Consider the following 17,937-nt stretch of genomic DNA (forward strand, 5'->3'; position numbering starts at 1 on the left):
CATGCGAAGAAACAACATTGTGAACAGACAAAATTTAGTCTACTTATGTAACTAGAATTATTCTTTTAATCCATAGTGGGGCCCAATGCCATAATTGCAAAATTATGCTTGTTCGCCCCATCTGCATTATCAATATAAAACTGAATTTTGTCAACTAATTTTGGTTCGTTTATCAAATTGTCTTTACCTATATCATCAATTTTTCCCAAATCGATTGGGCCATTTCGTCTTCCATCTAGTTCATATAAATGATCATCTTTTCCTTTTATGAAAGTAATGAAGTGTAAATTAATTTGTGAATCTGCCGGCGGAGCTTCAGTTTGACCTTTCGTGCCAAAATTTTCATCTGTTTTTAAACTAGCTTCTAACTTTTCAACTATTGAACTTACTTCTTCAACTGATAAATCTGAACTTTCCAAACTAGATATTAAAGACTTTATTTGCAGATTCGATAAGTTCAAATCATTCAGTAAATTGATTAAAATATGTAGTAAAGCATATAATCCACATCCATTCCCAATCGTTTGCTTTAACCATAAAATGTCCTTGCTCTTTTCGTTTTCGTAAGTTGGTTTTGATGAATCCTGTTGAGCTCTATATGATTCATAATTCTCAGTTAATGGAAATAGTAGTATTATTCCGAATATAGGTTGTGGTAAAAAAGACAATAAATCCGGATCTGTTAGTGAATATACGTCATGAAATTGTAGTATTTTTGAAAGACCTAAGTTATATGCTAATTCTGTAAAGATCGTAGGATTTGATTCTAAGGGTATTATTTGCTTTGAATCGGTCATAATATGTTTTGGTTGTATCAAGGGGCAAACTATTATAAATAAATGAAAAAGTTATAAATCCTTCACTTCACTTAAATCTGCTTTCCAAAATTCGTATTTTCAGTTAGTTGAAAGTTCCAATCTTTAAATCAAATCAATTACTTAAGTTTTTGTAGCAGCCTAAGTTTGATCCACTCTTAAATAATTTGTGACACTCGCTTTTTTTAGAATATGGTATATGCAGTATTAATTTTGTCAAATATTTAGCTACAAAGTCTTGTAAAAAATATCAACAAATCATCATCAAGATAATCATAATTACTAATACAAATTTAACATTGTACAATATCATTTGTTTCAAATTTGAAGTCAGCGCAGTTCAAAATTAATTGATAGATAAAGCATCAAGGTAACATCTTCCAAACTGTTCAGCTATATGAACACAAGATCATATTATGGAATTTGTTTAGTCTTGATTGTTATTTTATTCGTTATACTTGATGGATCATATTTAATTGAAAAATGGCTGCAAAAACATGATGATTCTGAAAACTATACCAATTTGCTCGAATTTTGCAGGGTTTTCAGGAATTTATTGACTGGATTTATAATATTTGCCACAAATTATGTAATTCAGTTCTTGAATCAGTTATTCCACCATAAAAATAATGCTTTTGCAACTATAGAAAAGTCCAGTTTTGAGTCATTCTATTTCCCCATTTTGGAATTAGTTTCTGTTATCATAGCATTATGGATGAGAAAGAGGGAAGACTCAAAGTATGCAATACGCAACCAACTTGATATATGCTTGATCACGATTGGTTACCTTTTACCGTCGCTAGATATTTATTATTATAATCCTACACATTATTATGAGATATATAAAGTATTTGTGAAATATTTTAGATTATGGGAAGCTGAAAGAATTACTAAAAATCAGCAGAACGTCGATGAAGCATATGACGCACAAACGATATGGAATGAATTTAAAAAGATTCAAGCAGTTGAGTCATCAGATTTATTTTCGAAAGATGAGGAAAATAAGCCCTATGACCAATTGCAAATGCCGTACTTCGTCAAACAAGATCAAATCGATGTTAATAGTCACCTTGCTGAAGGAAGTGTTAGTATAAATTACCATTTACCAAATGAGTTCAAAGTAAGTGAAGATTGTAAAGAAAGAATAATTCACATTAAACCTTCTTCTCAAATCTTAAAAGACTCCTGTACCGCAAAATTGAATAGATCGAATGTATTAGACAAATTATATTCTGTTTCACCGAAGAATAGCTTCCATTTGAATACAGCAATAGCAATGGCATTCAATGCAATTGAGGAGGAAGAGGCAAATCGAGTTGAAACCGAACTGTCACCAAAATTTACAAGCAGTCAGAACATTGATGATTTTTTACCTGATATCGCAGAAGTTTATGAAAATATTGATGAAGAAAGTAATCATTTGAATAAGAATAGTAACATTGCTTGCCTTCAGAATAAGAACAATGCTAATTACACTCACCCCAACAACACCGAATCGAGTATATTCGAATCCAATGAACACAGTTCTAAATTACAAATCATAATCAAGTTTATAAATTGGTGGTCGTGGTTATGCACACCATTGTTACCAGTTGGTGACCATGCAACTAAGCCGAGACTATCACATACTGGGAATAACGCGTTAGTAAATGAAAGATTTCCTTTGCTTAAAACAAAACTATCATACTACAGTTTAAACGAGGTACCGACATTCAGCGATACAGGTTATCACAAATCATCTCAAAGTGATTCAAAATCAATAAAAATCTCATACGATTTTCAAACTTACGTGTCTTATTACTACGATTTAACTTTCAATTCAATGATGAGTTCAATTCCAGTGGATAATTGGTTTTTAAAGTATGGCCAAATTTTAATCAAAACAAATTGGTATTGGATTTTGATAGATCAAATTAATTATATTTCTAAGCAATTTTTTGAATTTGAAATTATTGGATTATTGATTTTACATCAACATTACATTTTCTTAATCATTAATTCTACAATTATTTTAGTTTTAAAATTATTTTGCTTGAATTATCTTCATTCTTATTCAAAGGGATTGGATTACCGAATAATCATGATAAGTGAATTATTCATTAATTTAATTTTACTAGTCAATTTAATTCTATTAAGTATATTTTTCAATAAATAGGTAAGTCTAATTAATAATACAAATTTTTATCTATACAAATTCAATCTCGAAACAGAGCAAATGACACTGTTGACTTTATTTGTGTATGATATCTATGAATTTTGGATTTATATATGAAAAGTCTTTCATATAAAATGTACCTTGTCGAGGAGTTGAATTTAAATATTTGGAACTTTGATGAGGAGTAAAATCCATTTCTGTAAACTCTGAATCAAAATTTTCAGCTAATATAGGGTCTGTGATAATCGGTAATATTGGTGGTAGTGTACAATTATCTGAATCTTGTACTTGAACAGTTTCAATATTTTCCAAATGTTTCCAATCAACATGCCTGAAAAAATTATGCTTTTTGAATTTTTCCCAATCTTCATCTACATTGAATCTTTTCTCTGGATCAATTTGTAATAATTTTCTCAATATATCTTTTGCATCAGTACTTAAATAAAATGGGAATTTTAATGTCTTTTTAGAATTTTTGATTTTTTGTAAAACTTTATCAGGATTCAGACCAGAAAATGGTGGTGACCCAGTTAATAAATCAAACGCGACACAACCCAAACTCCACCAGTCAACCAAATAATCATATTCTTCACCTAATATGACTTCCGGAGCCATATACTGAATTGTTCCAGTCATTGAATTCAATTTCTCTTCTTCTGATGCGACTTTACTTAATCCAAAGTCTGTTAATACTAAATTTCCATCTGAATTTAACATACAATTTTCAGGTTTCAAGTCCCTATAAATTACTTTGACTCTCGTGTGTAAATAATGTAATGCTAAACTACATTGAGCTAGGTAGTAGGCCGCATTTTTTTCACTCATAAACTTTTCCATTGATAAATGATGAAATAATTCACCACCTTGTAAATATTCCAATATTAAGTACAATTTATTATTATCTTGAAAGGCATAAAATAGTTTAACAATATTTGGATGATTGACAATTTCCAAAATTTGTTTTTCATTTAAAGTTCTTTGATAATTTTTGTTGTGAAATTTTGGATTATTTGGATCGATTGAGTCAGATGTCTCTTCTTCATCATCATCTTCTTCCCTATTAACAATCATTGATGCTTTTAAAAGTTGCTTTTGCGCATACAATTTTCCATTTCTTAAGTCTCTCACAAGTAAAACTTTTCCGTAGCTTCCTTTACCCAAAACTTTGATAGGTTCAAAATCAGTTAGTTTAGGTTTATAAACTTCTAATGTTCTCAAATTTTCTTCTGATAGACCCGACAACCTTGGTGTATTATCCACGATTAAACTTGATGAAATGTAATCTTCTTTCCCTATTGTAATTTCGTATGAAGATACAATAGAAGACTTTCTGCGTGGTCTTTTACCTGGTTCAAGAAATTGCAGTTGCGTTTGAAAAGTACTTCTTTGACTATCGATATGTATTGGTTTGCTCTGCGATGGGAAATAATCATTAATATCATGGTTATCCGTGTCACTCTCGTCTTTTTGTTTTGGGAAGTTGTCAAGATCCGGTGAGTCTAATAATTTATAATTTAGATTTGAAACAGGCTCTAATTCTCTATCTCTAAAATTCAAATTTTTGAATCCATTTTCAATAGGTATTCCAACTCCATCCATGTCAAACAAGTCAGTCATTTTATCTTGGAAGATGATTCTATCTTTCTTGATTTGAAATACGTCAAGTTAGTGTAATTAAAAATCTTCTGCAAAAATTTGTAGTTGATAAATAAATATTATACAAAACCTGACTACCTATACTGCGAAATTGAATGACATCTTATTAAATCAGGTTAGTAAGTAGTTACAGCAAGGTTCTTTAAAATTAAATAGTATTATGGTTGTATTTCACGTTTGACTTATGAGTTGTAAGATAGTTTTTATCTCGAAACAAAAACAAAAAAAAAAAGTGTTGCTAAACAACTCAATTAAATACGAGGACTTTAATTTGCAACACTCGCTACCACGTTTTTAAATGACACGGTCCAAATTCATCCAAATTTATTATTTGGCTAATATAGTCTGATATATTTTGTAGAATGAATAAGATTAAAACATCTATTTTTCACAGATTAGTCTAAAAGGTGTGGGTTATGATCGTAAATACTAAATCTTTGAAATTTGAGAAAGATCAAGAGATTTGCAGATCCCACGAGGTGGGTGGTGAGATTCAATTTATAATCCACCTCCAGATCTAGATGATTATCTTTCCAATTCGTTCTCTAATCTTTCGATCCTTTTTGCTTTTAAGAACTTCATTTGATTCAACAACTTAGTTCATAGTTCTACTATAACACTAGGTTGCAAGTTTTGTCCGGGTAAAGAAATGTATCTTCTTCAAATTTTGTGATACAAAAAAAAATTAGTATAAAACATTGAGAAGATGTGAAAAAATTCTTTACTTCTTAATAATTCTTTTCAACCATCATGCGACAACAAGAGAACTCACTTTATAGATCTTGCATATCATCAATCAATTGTTAAAGTTGAAAATGATTTGGATTTATGGATTGATTGATCCATATACTAAATTCAAATTAGTTATCAATAATTCAGTCTAATTCATTAAGTAATGATGATGTTTCATAAATTGGTGTTTTTGTATTTGGATGATTTTGTTTAAATGATGAAACTTAGTTCACTTCTTTCCTGGTCTGATTCTCGACTATGATTTTACAGACAACGTCAATAACTTGTTGTTTGATTTTTAGTTGATTTCTTGCGAATCAACGGATCATTCAGCTTATACTTGCCAGTATCTACATTTCTGATAAACAAAAAAATTCCAATACTAATGCTCATTTTATGGATTTCAAATTTCAATTAAAGTCGCAAGGCAGGAACATTTTTGATCCGTCTTGTGATTTGAGTTTTACAAACAAAGAAAAAGGTTCATTTTGAAAATATAAATCTTTTTGAAAGGATCAATGGAATAAAAATTTTTTAAATGATGAAAACATACCAATACATTCGCAGTTTCCTCGGTAGCATACAATACGAACCTAATCTATGTATGTCAGTGACCGTCGAAATGACCTTCCTTTGGATGTCTGATTAAAAGTTTTATTACCATTACCCTCATTGAAGTTTGTTTGATTATTTTCAATTCTGGCCATTTTTGGATGATTTCTGTAAAGCTAGATTATGTAGAAGAGCAAAATATTAATGGATATAAGCTAAACTTAAACTACATTTGATTTAGACATTACTTCTATAAAAATTCATTTCCATTTGCAGAATACTAAAAACTCATTACCTCTAATTAAATTTTTCCTTTAACATCAGGTTCAGTTAATGGCCATTGATAAGTACCAGGTTCAGCAAATACATAACCATGTTTTGATAAATATTTTCTTAATTCTTTTGGACCTTTTGAACCATATGGATATTTTTCTAAATTTAAATTTGGAGTATTTTCTAAAGCTTCCAATAATGGGGTGAATAATTTCCATGAAACATCTAATTCATCATCTCTAACAAAATTAGAATGATTACCATGTAAGACATCTCTAATTAAAGATTCATAAGCTTCTGGGATCCAAAAATCTTTAGAATAACGTTTTTTATAAGTTAAATCTAAATCAGTTAATGAAGTTTCAGTTGATACTCCTGGGATTTTGGAATTAATTTTTAAATAAATTGCTTCATCTGGTTGAATTCTTATAACTAATTCATTTCTTTGAATATCTTTAAACATTCCTTTTGCTACTGGTTTAAATTGAATTCTAATTTCAACTTTACCTTCATCTAAAGCTTTACCAGCTCTTAAAACCATTGGTACTCCATCCCATCTTTCATTATGAATGTTTACAGTGAAAGCACAATAAGTTATACATTTTGAATCTTTTGCAACTGTTTTATCATCTAAATAACTTGGTTTTGAACCATCTTCAGATTTATCATATTGTCCAACTATAACATCATCTACATTTATTTTATCAAAAGCTTTCAATACTTTTACTTTTTCATCTCTTACAGCTTCTGCATCAAATGAATTTGGTCTTTCCATTGTTAATAAAGTTAATACTTGTAACAAATGATTTTGCATAACATCTCTAATTATACCAATATTATCAAAATATCCACCTCTTCCTTCAGTTCCGAATGGTTCTTTAAAACTAACTTGAATTGAAGAAATATGATTTTTATTCCATACTCCACTAAATAATTCATTACCAAATCTTATAACTAATAAATTTTTAACCATTTCTTTTCCTAAATAATGATCAATTCTATATATTTCATCTTCACTAAATAATGGAGCAATTGATTCTTGTAATTGTCTTGCTGTTTCTAAATCACGACCAAAAGGTTTTTCAATAACAACTCTAATGATTCCATCTTTAGGGTAAACATCTTTTTTAATGTGTTCACAAAGTTCTGTAAAAGTTGAAGGTGGTAAAGCTAAATAAAAAATTCTTTCCGGTTTTTTAACATCATGTTCTTTTTCATAATCAACACATCTTTTTTCTAATTTTTTATATCCTTCATCTGTATCATAAGCTCCTCTAACATATGATGTTAATTTTAAAAAATCTTTTTTGGTTTGCTCATCACCACCTTTAAAATGTTGTGATATTTTTTCATGAAATTTCTCTTGACTTAAATCTGATCTTGCATATCCAATAATTTGACAATCAGGACTCAATTGCTTTTCTCTATATAATCCGTATAATGCTGGGAAAGTCTTTTTGGCTGCTAAATCACCACTAGCTCCTGCAATGATGAAAGTAAAATATTTTCCAAACGAAGTCATTCCGGAATCGCAATTATTATATAAACGATGTTCGGATATTCAATGAAAAAGTGAATTCAATTGTACTTTGGAATTTAATACGGAATCAATTGATCAATTAATATGATTAATTTATTGATGAAACTTATATTAATCAAACTCAATTGATATATAATTGATAAATTTCAAAAATTTATAGATTAATTTGTTGAGTTTGTAGTAGTATTAAAAATAAATTTCTATAATATTGCTTTTTTCTTCACAGAAAAATAGAAATTGAAAAAGCCCACTAAAAACTTATATTAGTAATAAATTAGTTGGAAATATTGTATTTTATCCTTAACTTAGTAGAAACTATCTATCAATATTTGTTTCGGATCTAACTATTATGCAATTGATTAGTATCTTTTATCAAATTGACTAGTGGATCTTAATCAAAATGAGTAATTGAACCGTAAACACAATGAAACAAGAATAAAAAGTGATGGAAATATTAAAAGTTATAAAAAATTAGAGAATTTAAATAATCCAGATTTTTTAACGCTACATATACCTCTTGAATTAACGTAATGTATCTATTGACACATTCATCATAATTCTTACCACTTTCATGGAAATTAAGGGTAAATGGCAAACTTAGATTTATGATTCATTTGGTTTTGAGTAATATCTTTATCCCGTGATTTTGTACGTAATTACGAAACCTTATTGAAAAAATTCAGACCGGTGAGCCGACAGAATCTTTTATCCATAAAACCGATCATCCTAAGTTACTAGCAAGAACATGATTAAATCAGCACGAGAAGTAAATAAGCTACAGGTTTGTCGGTTGCAAATTCAAATTAAAAGAAACTGTCTGATCCTCTCTATAGTTCTTGGTATACTCTATAACAATTTGATTCTCCCATATCGGAAATCGAGTTTCTGTTAATCTTCGCACGACCCTTAACTTGAAACCGAGTATTTGCAACCATTTTTGGTTGTATAAAAATCCTATTATATATGAGAAATTGAAAATCTTTGAAAATAATTTATGTATATTTATATATAGTATATTCTATCCTCACTAATTGAGTAACTCTACCTAGCGTATTTAGATCTAGCTCTAAGTTTTGGTCCATTCAAATAAAATAAAATTGGTATAGCAATCATAGCAGTTGCAATGAAGCCCAATATACTCGACCCCCATGCCACTGGGAACTTATGAATTCTTGTGTTGTTGAAAATCAGCGCACCAAAAATGGGAAATGCTGCAGCAATTGTTGACCTCACTAAATCGTTCGAAGCATATACAGATGCAGCATATTCACTTTTAAATGAAGCACCTAAATAATTGAACAAAGTTTGAAACATTAAAAAAGTTCCCGCAGAAGTACACATTACTCCAAATAATGGACCAACCCAATGTGTATATGTAGTAGCTGACCATCCAAATATGAATAATCCTCCCGCAAAAAATGTACCTCCAACTATTGCTATAGGTATAAATACTTCTGGATATAATTTTTCACCTTTTTTAAGTGGTACTGTAAACTTATGATGAATCACAGGAATATAAATTGAACAAGCAATTAAAACACCAACTAATAATGATAAATATGAAACTCCTAATTCAATAATAGTAAAACCTTTAGTTTCAACAAAATATATTGGAAACACTTCAAAAAACAAATACAACACACTATACACCATTGCAATGTACATATCAATTAAAAATACAACAGGCTCTAAAATTGTGACTTCAATTGGTCTCCAAAATGTTTCAATCATAATTTCTCTTTTAGTTCTTCTTTCGTTTTCTAAAATCCCTGCACTTGTAATTCTATCATTTCCCGTCCTTGCTCGTAATCTTTTAGCTTTTCTAGCTAATAATGTAGGTCCATAAGTTTCTGGTAAAAAGAAAAATAATACAACCATTGTAGCACCAGATACTATTAACATGAACCAAAAACACCATCTCCAACCTCCTTTAACAGATAATATAGCTCCAAAAAATGGACCCATTGAAGGTCCGGCAACTGCTCCAATACTCCAAGTTGCTAATGCAGCTGGTAAATATAAATCTTTAGTAACATCTCCAACACTTGCAGCACCAGTTGCTAAACATGGACTTGCAAAAAATCCAGCTAAGAAACGTAATATAACAAATCCTGCAATATTATCAACTAAAGCAGTTGGAATTTGTAAAATAACAAATATAAATAATGTAACAATATAAATTGATGATCTACCAAATATTGCATTTTCAGACATTGGTGACCAAACTATTGGTCCTAAACCATAAGCAAATACAAATGCAAAAACTCCTAAATTTGCTACTGGTTGACCAACATGAAATTCTTTTCTAATTTCTAATATACCTGGAGTATAAATAGCTGATGCCATATAAACTGATGTAGTTAAAAATGCAACTTCTAATATAAAAAAACATCTTTCAAATGTTGGCCAATTCTTTGGATTATCAGGATCATTTGGTCCCTCCCAGTCAACAATTATTAAATGCTTATCTTCTTCTTCATAATCTTTTTCCTTGTTATTACTTGTATGGTTTTCAATTGTTTCATCAGAATCATTTGCATTCAAATCATCACCTTTGTTTTTTTCTGATTGGTAGTCCTTATAATATTTTTCAGGTATCACATAATCATCCTCTTCTTCTGGATGTTTGAAATATTTGTGTCCTGATAAATGATAAACTATCCTCCCTGCAAAACTATCTCTTAAAAATCTATGAGGCATCTCTCTCAAGAAGAAAGATTGAAATTATCTGATAAAATTTATTGAAAACATATTTGATAAATATAGTCAAATGTATATAAAATTTTTAGACCAAAACGTCATGGCTTCGAATTCCATTATTCAATTATTTGACCTTCTTTTTAAATTCTATTCCTTACTAATTTGCTATTAAATTATTAATAATTTAAATTTTAAAGTTTGTTTCGCAATTTTAAAACCACATTCTAACGGTTTTTTCTGTATGAAAGGTTAAATTTTTAGATGGCACGAACGGATCGATAACTATAATAAACCCGAATTTTGATACTCTTCACGATGAAGAGGCTTTTGAAATTATGGACTTAGTAATGTAAGCTAACCTTGTATTTTATTATTTGTGGAACTGTTTACATGTGGATGAATGAATCGATTACTTTAATTAACTTATGACTTGTTTATGAAACTATTTGAGTAAGTGTAGGAAAACAACCTGTGTCATAAAACATAACTAATTATGCTATCGCTTAGTGTCATTTATATACTAAGGTTGTTTATAATGATCAGTTTGAGAATTGTTCGGGTGTTTCTTTAAAAGCTAAATCAAAAATTTGCATGAGTTGTTCACTTAGTGAAATCAAGACATAAAGAAAATTAATGTTTGAAAGTTTTAAAGAGTTAACTACAGATAACCAAAAATGTAAAAGTCACAAGGACCAAATCAGACAACATCAATGAAAATGCCCAGCCCTATAAGCCCTATTAAAAAATCGTTCACGGCTGATACCTAAGAAATTGAAAAAATAATGGCAGTAAATGCTATTTAAGGTACGTGAGTCTTTCTTTGCAAGGTCAAATTAAGGTTCCACCGCAGCATCTCCAGAGATACTATATAGCTACCTTCTTCGGTAAAAGTTAGAAAGTATTGGTTATTAACAAATAGGTGAGCTAGATTGATCATGAAAAATAATAACAGCTCTTTTACTAACTACTCCGGCATTATACCCATTTGATGTGGTCAAACAACTACAAAATTCTTATACTTCCATTGCTCAACATGTAGCTACAAAGCTAGTGTGTGTTTTTTTTGGGACCAATTAGAACTTAACGTAGGGTTTAAAAATCAGAAGTTGAATAACTGACATAGAAACATCGTTAATTGGCCCAAATTGGTAATCGCTAATTTCTTTCAACCTCAAATTGTAGATAATAAAGTTTAATTGATCCTAGCCTTCTCAGAAAGCTTCAAAATGAGACATTGAGTCACCAAATGCTAAGATTCGAACAGAAGATCAAATGAAAAGTTTGGGCAGTTGCTACCAATCAAAAACAAGTACGCCACGCCAAATCTGAATTTTGACGTGGCGTAGTGGTCATTTTCAGATCGGATCTTGCAAAAGTAATTAAACTCAAGTTCAATCCGTTTAGTGAGTAAATTGTTATAGTGATAAAACAGGGCTATTTTGCATCTTTCAAGAAATGTTAAACCACTAGCTCCCTAGAATTTGCAATATTGCGTGTTAGGTATGCTCTAATCCAATTATAAGTGTACAATTAATTGGGTTAGAGTGAATGGCTGTGCTTTCCCTACGTTTTTGAACTCATTATAGTGATTTCCTAGTAGATGATTAGTTAGCAGATTAATAGCACGGTCCTAGATATTACGGTGTCTTTTAGGTTCAAAGTTAAGACGGTTGGACCATATGCTGTTCAATGAAAAATTAATATGAATAGAGTTGGAAATAAATGATGATCAGAGCATGAGAGAATAGATAGGTAGAATTAATTAACTTTTCCAATACATAGATCATATATGTAGTCATTGGGATTAACAAATTGCGGAATATATACCGAATTTTATTGAACTAACTATAATTTTCATTTGCGCTTCATGAAATTACAACCCATAATCATGTTTCAGATTTTGCTACCAAATGCAATTTTATTTTTCTAATTTTGTATGATACAATCGTAAAATCGAAACATTTTATATGAAATTACAAATTTGAAAACTTATCTTCTTAATTTAATTCAGTTTCTCAAATTATGAATAATCTCTGGACATGTAGATTTATAAAGTTTAGAATGTATGACTCAAAACGTATCAATATAAGAATGACAATACTATAGCGTTATAGCAATTAAAAACAGTACTAATCAAGACACTGATTAAAATAATTGAAACTTAAATAAAGAAAATGTAAACAAATATATGTTAATTAACTATAAAATCATTATTTAACCAGTAAATAAAACTAAAAATAAAAAAAAATACGAATTGAATTAATACCTAATATCAATAAAAAAAAGTTTAAAAATCAAACTTTAAAATCATGAAATTTGTTAACCAACCAATTTCCCAACTAATTTCATTTTCAAACTCCAAATCATCAAAACTCTTACCAAACTCCTTCCAAATTCATTAAAACCTAACCACTTACTCCTTTTTTCTTACTACTACCAATTTTTTTATTATCTCTTTTATGATTTCCAACATTTCCATAAATAATATAATTATTACCCATTTCATCAATTTTTTTATGAGTTTTTAAATGTTGAGCTAAATTATCACTTCTTGAAAATTTTTTATCACAAAATTTACATAAAAATGGTCTTATATTTGAATGTACACTTCTTATATGTCTTTTTAAATGTTCTGATCTTTTAAATTGTTTTGTACAATCTGAACATGGAAATGATCCTTGATTATTTTGATGAATTGTGGTGGTGGTGGAGGTTGTAAGAAGTGATGAATCTGAAGATGCTTCTGGGTTTGTTATTGTTGATTCTTTTGTAATGGTTACTGATTTTGGATCTTTCTTTTGTTTTGACTTGGTTGATGTTTTTGATTTAGATGTTGGAGCAGTAATATTGGAAGATGTTGGAGAAATCGATGGTGAGTTTTGAATTGGATTATCATCACTTGGTAATAATTGTTGTTGTTGAATTGATATTTTAGATTGAGCAATTGAACTTTTTCTTCTTTTTTTCTTTTGTTGAGTTGAATTAATTTCATTATTTGAATCAATTAAATAATTTGCATTATTAATATTTAAAAGATCTTCTTCTTTAATTTTATCAAATGTAGAATTAGATAAATTTGTTGGTGAATTTTGTAATGAAGTAGTCGAATTTGATGATACCAAGATTTCATTTTGTTGTTGTTGCAACAGTTGTTGAGATGGAGATGTTTGTAATTGTTGTTGTTGTTGTAATTGTTGATATTGATCAATTGAAGAAGTAGAATCATTATTAATATTTGTTAAGAAATTAATATAATTTTGTGAAGATAAATTATTACCACCAGCATTAGTTTGACCAAATTGTATAGAATTTCTTCTTGTATTACCTCTACTACTATGCATACCATTTGTGTAAGAATATGATCTTGTTTTAGAAGGTGGTTTAATTGGAACTCTTATTGAACTTAAAGGATCTAAATCAATATTTTCATCAATTATTGCATTACTATTGTTATTATTATTATTTGGTAAACCTGTAAACCAATTATTTAAATTTGATGAAATATCATTTGATAATTTATAATCAATATGAGATGTTGATACACTTCTATTATGATTTGGTGGAATAAATTTAGATTGTAAAGGTGAAGTTAATGATTGATTTTGATTTTGAGACTGTGATTGATATTGTTGATGCTGTTGATTTAATTGTTGATTTTTAATAGAAAGTGCATTCAATTGTTGCATTTGTTGTTGAGTTAATTGATGTGGAAATGATTTTTTTCTTTGTTGTAATTGAGCTTGAGCTTGAGCTTGGGCTTGAGCTTGAGCTTGTGCTTGAGATTGATTTTGATAATTTTGACGTGATAATAATTGTTGTTTATTACCGAAAATAGTTGTTAAACTAGGTGAACTTAATGATGTTGTTAATTTATTATTAAAAATTTCTAAAGGATTTATAGTTCCTTCATCATTTAATAAATCATTTTGATCACCATTAGTACTACCATTTGTTCCATCACATGAACCAATTGAACTTCTTGTTGAACCTGAACAAGCTTCAGCTGCTGCAGCTGCAGATTCAGCTATTGTTTCTGGATCTAGACTAACTATTGATCGATCTAAAGATAAAGCTGAATTTTGAACTTGTTGATGATGATGTTGATTTTGATTCTGATATGGTTGTGGAGGTGACTGCTGTTGTGTTTCTTGCTGTATTTGACTTTGTAAATGTGGAGCTTGAAAATTTAAAGAATTTGGTGAATTTAAATTTTCAATTTGATTATTATTTTCAAATTGTTTAACATCTTCTTCAATTTGATCAAAACTTGGTTGTAAAATTTCTTTTAATTGATTTGTTAAATTTAAATTTGAATTTAATGGAGTCATAGATTGTTTTAAATTTGTTATTGGAGTTCTTAAACTTAATGAAGTTAATTGATCAATTGGTACAGTATTTGAATTTTGTCTTTTATGTGTACCTTGAACAGGTCTTGCAAAATTATTTTGATTAAAAACTGGAGTTGAAGGTACATTAGAAGTATAATGAGTTTGTTGTTGTTGTTGTTGTTGTTGTTGTTCGTTAATTTTATTACCATTATTATTTTCAGTCATTATATCATTTAAAAATTCTTGATGTTTAATTGTATTTAAATTTTCACCTTGTTTTATAAATTCTTTTTCATGATTTTCAAATTCTTGTTTCATTAATTCTAAATCATTATTTATAGAAGTATTTTGAAAATAATTATTTTTAAAGAATTGTTCATCATTAAATTGTAAAGAATCAATAATTTGATTTGTTGTATTAGTAGTTGAAGAAGTTGAAGGTAATGATCTTGCTGATGAAGTTGTAGAAGAAGAAGAAGATGAATTTGTTATTGAATTTGTTGATTTATGTGAAGTTGTTGGTGATGAATTTTGATCATTTGTTGTAATTGATGGCAATTCATAACTATTTATATCATAATTTAATTTATTTTTCATATTATTATCAAACAAATTATAATTATTAGTTGAATTTAAAGAATCAATTCTTAATAAATCTTCATAATCATTATTAGGTATATTATTCGAATTATTTGAATTATTCAAATGATTTGTATTAATATTATTTGAATTTCCAAATACTGTATTATAAATTGAATTATTACTTGTACTATTATGATTACTTCCAGTATTTGTTTCAAACATTGATTGATAATAATCCAGTGACATTTTGAATTCTATGGTTGAAATTGATTGTTAGATTGAAGTTTGTTTTTGCTATTTTTTAATTGTGAATTGATATAAAAACTTAAACTAAGTCTTTGAATAACTGTTGAAGATTGATTGTAAATTAGGACTAAATCCTATTCTTTGAATTGATTGATTTTTAAATTTGAAATATATATTTTTATTAGACGATTGAAAATTTAATTGTGGAGTTTTTAAGTTGAAAAATAATAAAAGATTGTTATATAATAGTTGGTTTGATTGTTGTAAGTTGATTGACAATTGATGTGGCTAATTGATTAGATTGAATATTGAGTATATTTTGGAAGTGGATGTGATTGAAGTTATTGAATGAAAAGAATGATGATAAATAAATAAATTGATAAAATTAATAATAAGATTATTATTGTTATTTTAATTTTAAATATTATTTAAATTGAAATTTGGAGTAAAAAAGTATTATACAGGTATATACTATATTATTAGTACTGTATTATACTAGTTAAACGTATGTTTTCTGTGGTGTTCATACAAAAATATTAAAATAGTATAATAACCACTACTATTTAAGAATATTAATTATAGAGATACATGCATTACCTATAGTTAACAAGAGATAGTTCGAGTAGTAGTAGGAGTAGTAGGGGTGGCAGTGAGTAGAAGTTGATATCAACGGTAAGCTAGAAAGGATAATTGATCTTTATGATTAATCTTAATACTAGAGGTTTGTATAGTCAATACTAAGTTACTATACTATTATAGTAGATAGACTAATAGATAAGATAAAAAAACAAGATTTGAACAACGTGAGTAATAAAAGAATTAATTTAATTAGTGAGACATTTTAATACATGATTTCTTATTGTTTTTAATGTTAAGTGTTTTAATATTTAATATACTTTACATTAATAATAATAATTAGTTTGTTTCATAATCTATAGTCTAATCAATCAATTCATGAGTAGTATGTTACGGTAATCTTTCATACGAGATATACAACATAAGAATGAACAATTCATTGATTAGATTGTGAATTCAATTGATATATCTTCAGTTCAAAATGATATTTTTAAGCTGGGCTAAGTAGAAAGAACAAAAGGAAGTGTAATTGTTTCAAATTTTAATTATATTAATAAAATGTATGGTGAGTAGTGTATTACAGATCAAAAAAATACAAAACTAAGTAAGTAGTGTACTTTGTAACAAATTAGAAAACGATAAAAGAAAGTTATAGAACAAAAATAATTTTAAGTATAAAATATTACACAAAACTTGAAATTAAAATACGATCAAAACTAGATTTAAAACAATAAAAGTTTAAAATTAGTTTGATTGAAATAAACGATTATTTTCAATCATCAGAATATGAATTATATCATACTTGATGTCTTTGGTGTTAAACAACCAGTATTAACTGCGTTGAATGTCCAAACACTCAGAAGTCGGAATACTTGAATACCACTAATCCGAACGGAAGGATTAAATCAGAATAGGTTGTTCTTTCTACGGAAATAATATTTCTAAAGTTTAATTTGAAAAATAATAAGATTTATTTTATTCATTGGTTAATTTAAGTTTTCTCAGTAATATATCTGTAAGCACTTAAGTTAAAATTTATTTTAAAGCCTATTTTATAAAACTGTATTTGAAATAGAGTCTAGAGCTCAATTAGGGGAAATTTAAATTTTATTATTCTTTATCCAATGTCTGTCTTGTTTCAAGTTTTTATAATCTCCGAATTTTGACTAACGAGCTAATTACTATGTATATAATTGTTATTAGCTGAGTTCAGACTCTCTTAGTAATAATAACCGAATCAGTTTGTAAGTATATATATTTATTCAAATTATCGGCTCCATCATCATCTTCTTTTCCTTCATTATTTGTTTAATTTGAGTATATTACTTATATTTCGTATAAATCCCTTTAAATTAATGAATTATTTTAAATAATAGACCATTCTTCGACTCGAGTATATATTCCTTACAGGATTAATTTTGAAAATTCTACGAACTTTTTAGCTATCCCTTATATTCATGTTAGGTTCAAACTTTTATTTACGTGAAATTCTTCAAAATTTGTTCACGTTTGGTGAGATAATTTAACTGCGAGAGGGAATTAGTTTACTAAACAGATGGTGGTAAGGGTAATTCAAAAAAGTATTAATTAACTCTTATTCATCTCCATTTTAACCTTACTTATCACAAAATTCTTACTTCATCAAGGCTCGTTTTGCACAATGGAGCAGGGAAAGACTTTGCTTTTTAAAAAATCATTAAGCCTTGGGATTAATTATGAATAAAACTAAACAAATACATATATATATTTATCTATATTTAATAAATAGGTGATTCTTCAAAG

At 28.1% G+C, this 17,937-nt stretch overlaps 6 protein-coding genes across 6 annotated transcripts; 1 reads left to right on the forward strand and 5 right to left on the reverse strand. All coding sequences in view use genetic code 12, as the record gives it.

Annotated features, from left to right (window-relative positions):
* Positions 1-65: 65 nt before the first annotated feature.
* On the reverse strand, positions 66-797 carry KGF55_002688 (ubiquitin-specific protease; the record flags this gene model as incomplete). Its single annotated transcript, XM_051757399.1, has 1 exon — positions 66-797. One exon carries the CDS (start codon positions 795-797, stop codon positions 66-68), a length of 732 nt encoding a protein of 243 aa, XP_051614949.1.
* Positions 798-1,212: 415 nt separating this feature from the next.
* KGF55_002689 (uncharacterized protein) lies at positions 1,213-2,970 on the forward strand (the record flags this gene model as incomplete). The annotated part of the gene is made up of 1 exon (XM_051757400.1): positions 1,213-2,970. The coding sequence occupies one exon, from the start codon at positions 1,213-1,215 to the stop codon at positions 2,968-2,970; it is 1,758 nt and encodes a 585-aa protein (XP_051614950.1).
* A 75-nt stretch (positions 2,971-3,045) lies between these two features.
* KGF55_002690 (putative protein kinase) lies at positions 3,046-4,587 on the reverse strand (the record flags this gene model as incomplete). The annotated part of the gene is made up of 1 exon (XM_051757401.1): positions 3,046-4,587. One exon carries the CDS (start codon positions 4,585-4,587, stop codon positions 3,046-3,048), a length of 1,542 nt encoding a protein of 513 aa, XP_051614951.1.
* Positions 4,588-6,211: 1,624 nt separating this feature from the next.
* Positions 6,212-7,705, reverse strand: ZWF1 (glucose-6-phosphate dehydrogenase; the record flags this gene model as incomplete). Its single annotated transcript, XM_051757402.1, has 1 exon — positions 6,212-7,705. One exon carries the CDS (start codon positions 7,703-7,705, stop codon positions 6,212-6,214), a length of 1,494 nt encoding a protein of 497 aa, XP_051614952.1.
* Positions 7,706-8,764: 1,059 nt separating this feature from the next.
* KGF55_002692 (MFS transporter) lies at positions 8,765-10,423 on the reverse strand (the record flags this gene model as incomplete). Its single annotated transcript, XM_051757403.1, has 1 exon — positions 8,765-10,423. The coding sequence occupies one exon, from the start codon at positions 10,421-10,423 to the stop codon at positions 8,765-8,767; it is 1,659 nt and encodes a 552-aa protein (XP_051614953.1).
* Positions 10,424-12,828: 2,405 nt separating this feature from the next.
* Positions 12,829-15,579, reverse strand: MSN4 (stress-responsive transcriptional activator; the record flags this gene model as incomplete). The annotated part of the gene is made up of 1 exon (XM_051757404.1): positions 12,829-15,579. One exon carries the CDS (start codon positions 15,577-15,579, stop codon positions 12,829-12,831), a length of 2,751 nt encoding a protein of 916 aa, XP_051614954.1.
* Positions 15,580-17,937: the final 2,358 nt, after the last annotated feature.

The sequence above is a fragment of the Candida pseudojiufengensis genome (genome assembly GCF_024610245.1).
Source record: "Candida pseudojiufengensis strain CBS 10847 chromosome Unknown scaffold5, whole genome shotgun sequence".
In the NCBI taxonomy this organism is placed as follows: domain Eukaryota; kingdom Fungi; phylum Ascomycota; class Pichiomycetes; order Serinales; family Debaryomycetaceae; genus Lodderomyces; species Lodderomyces pseudojiufengensis.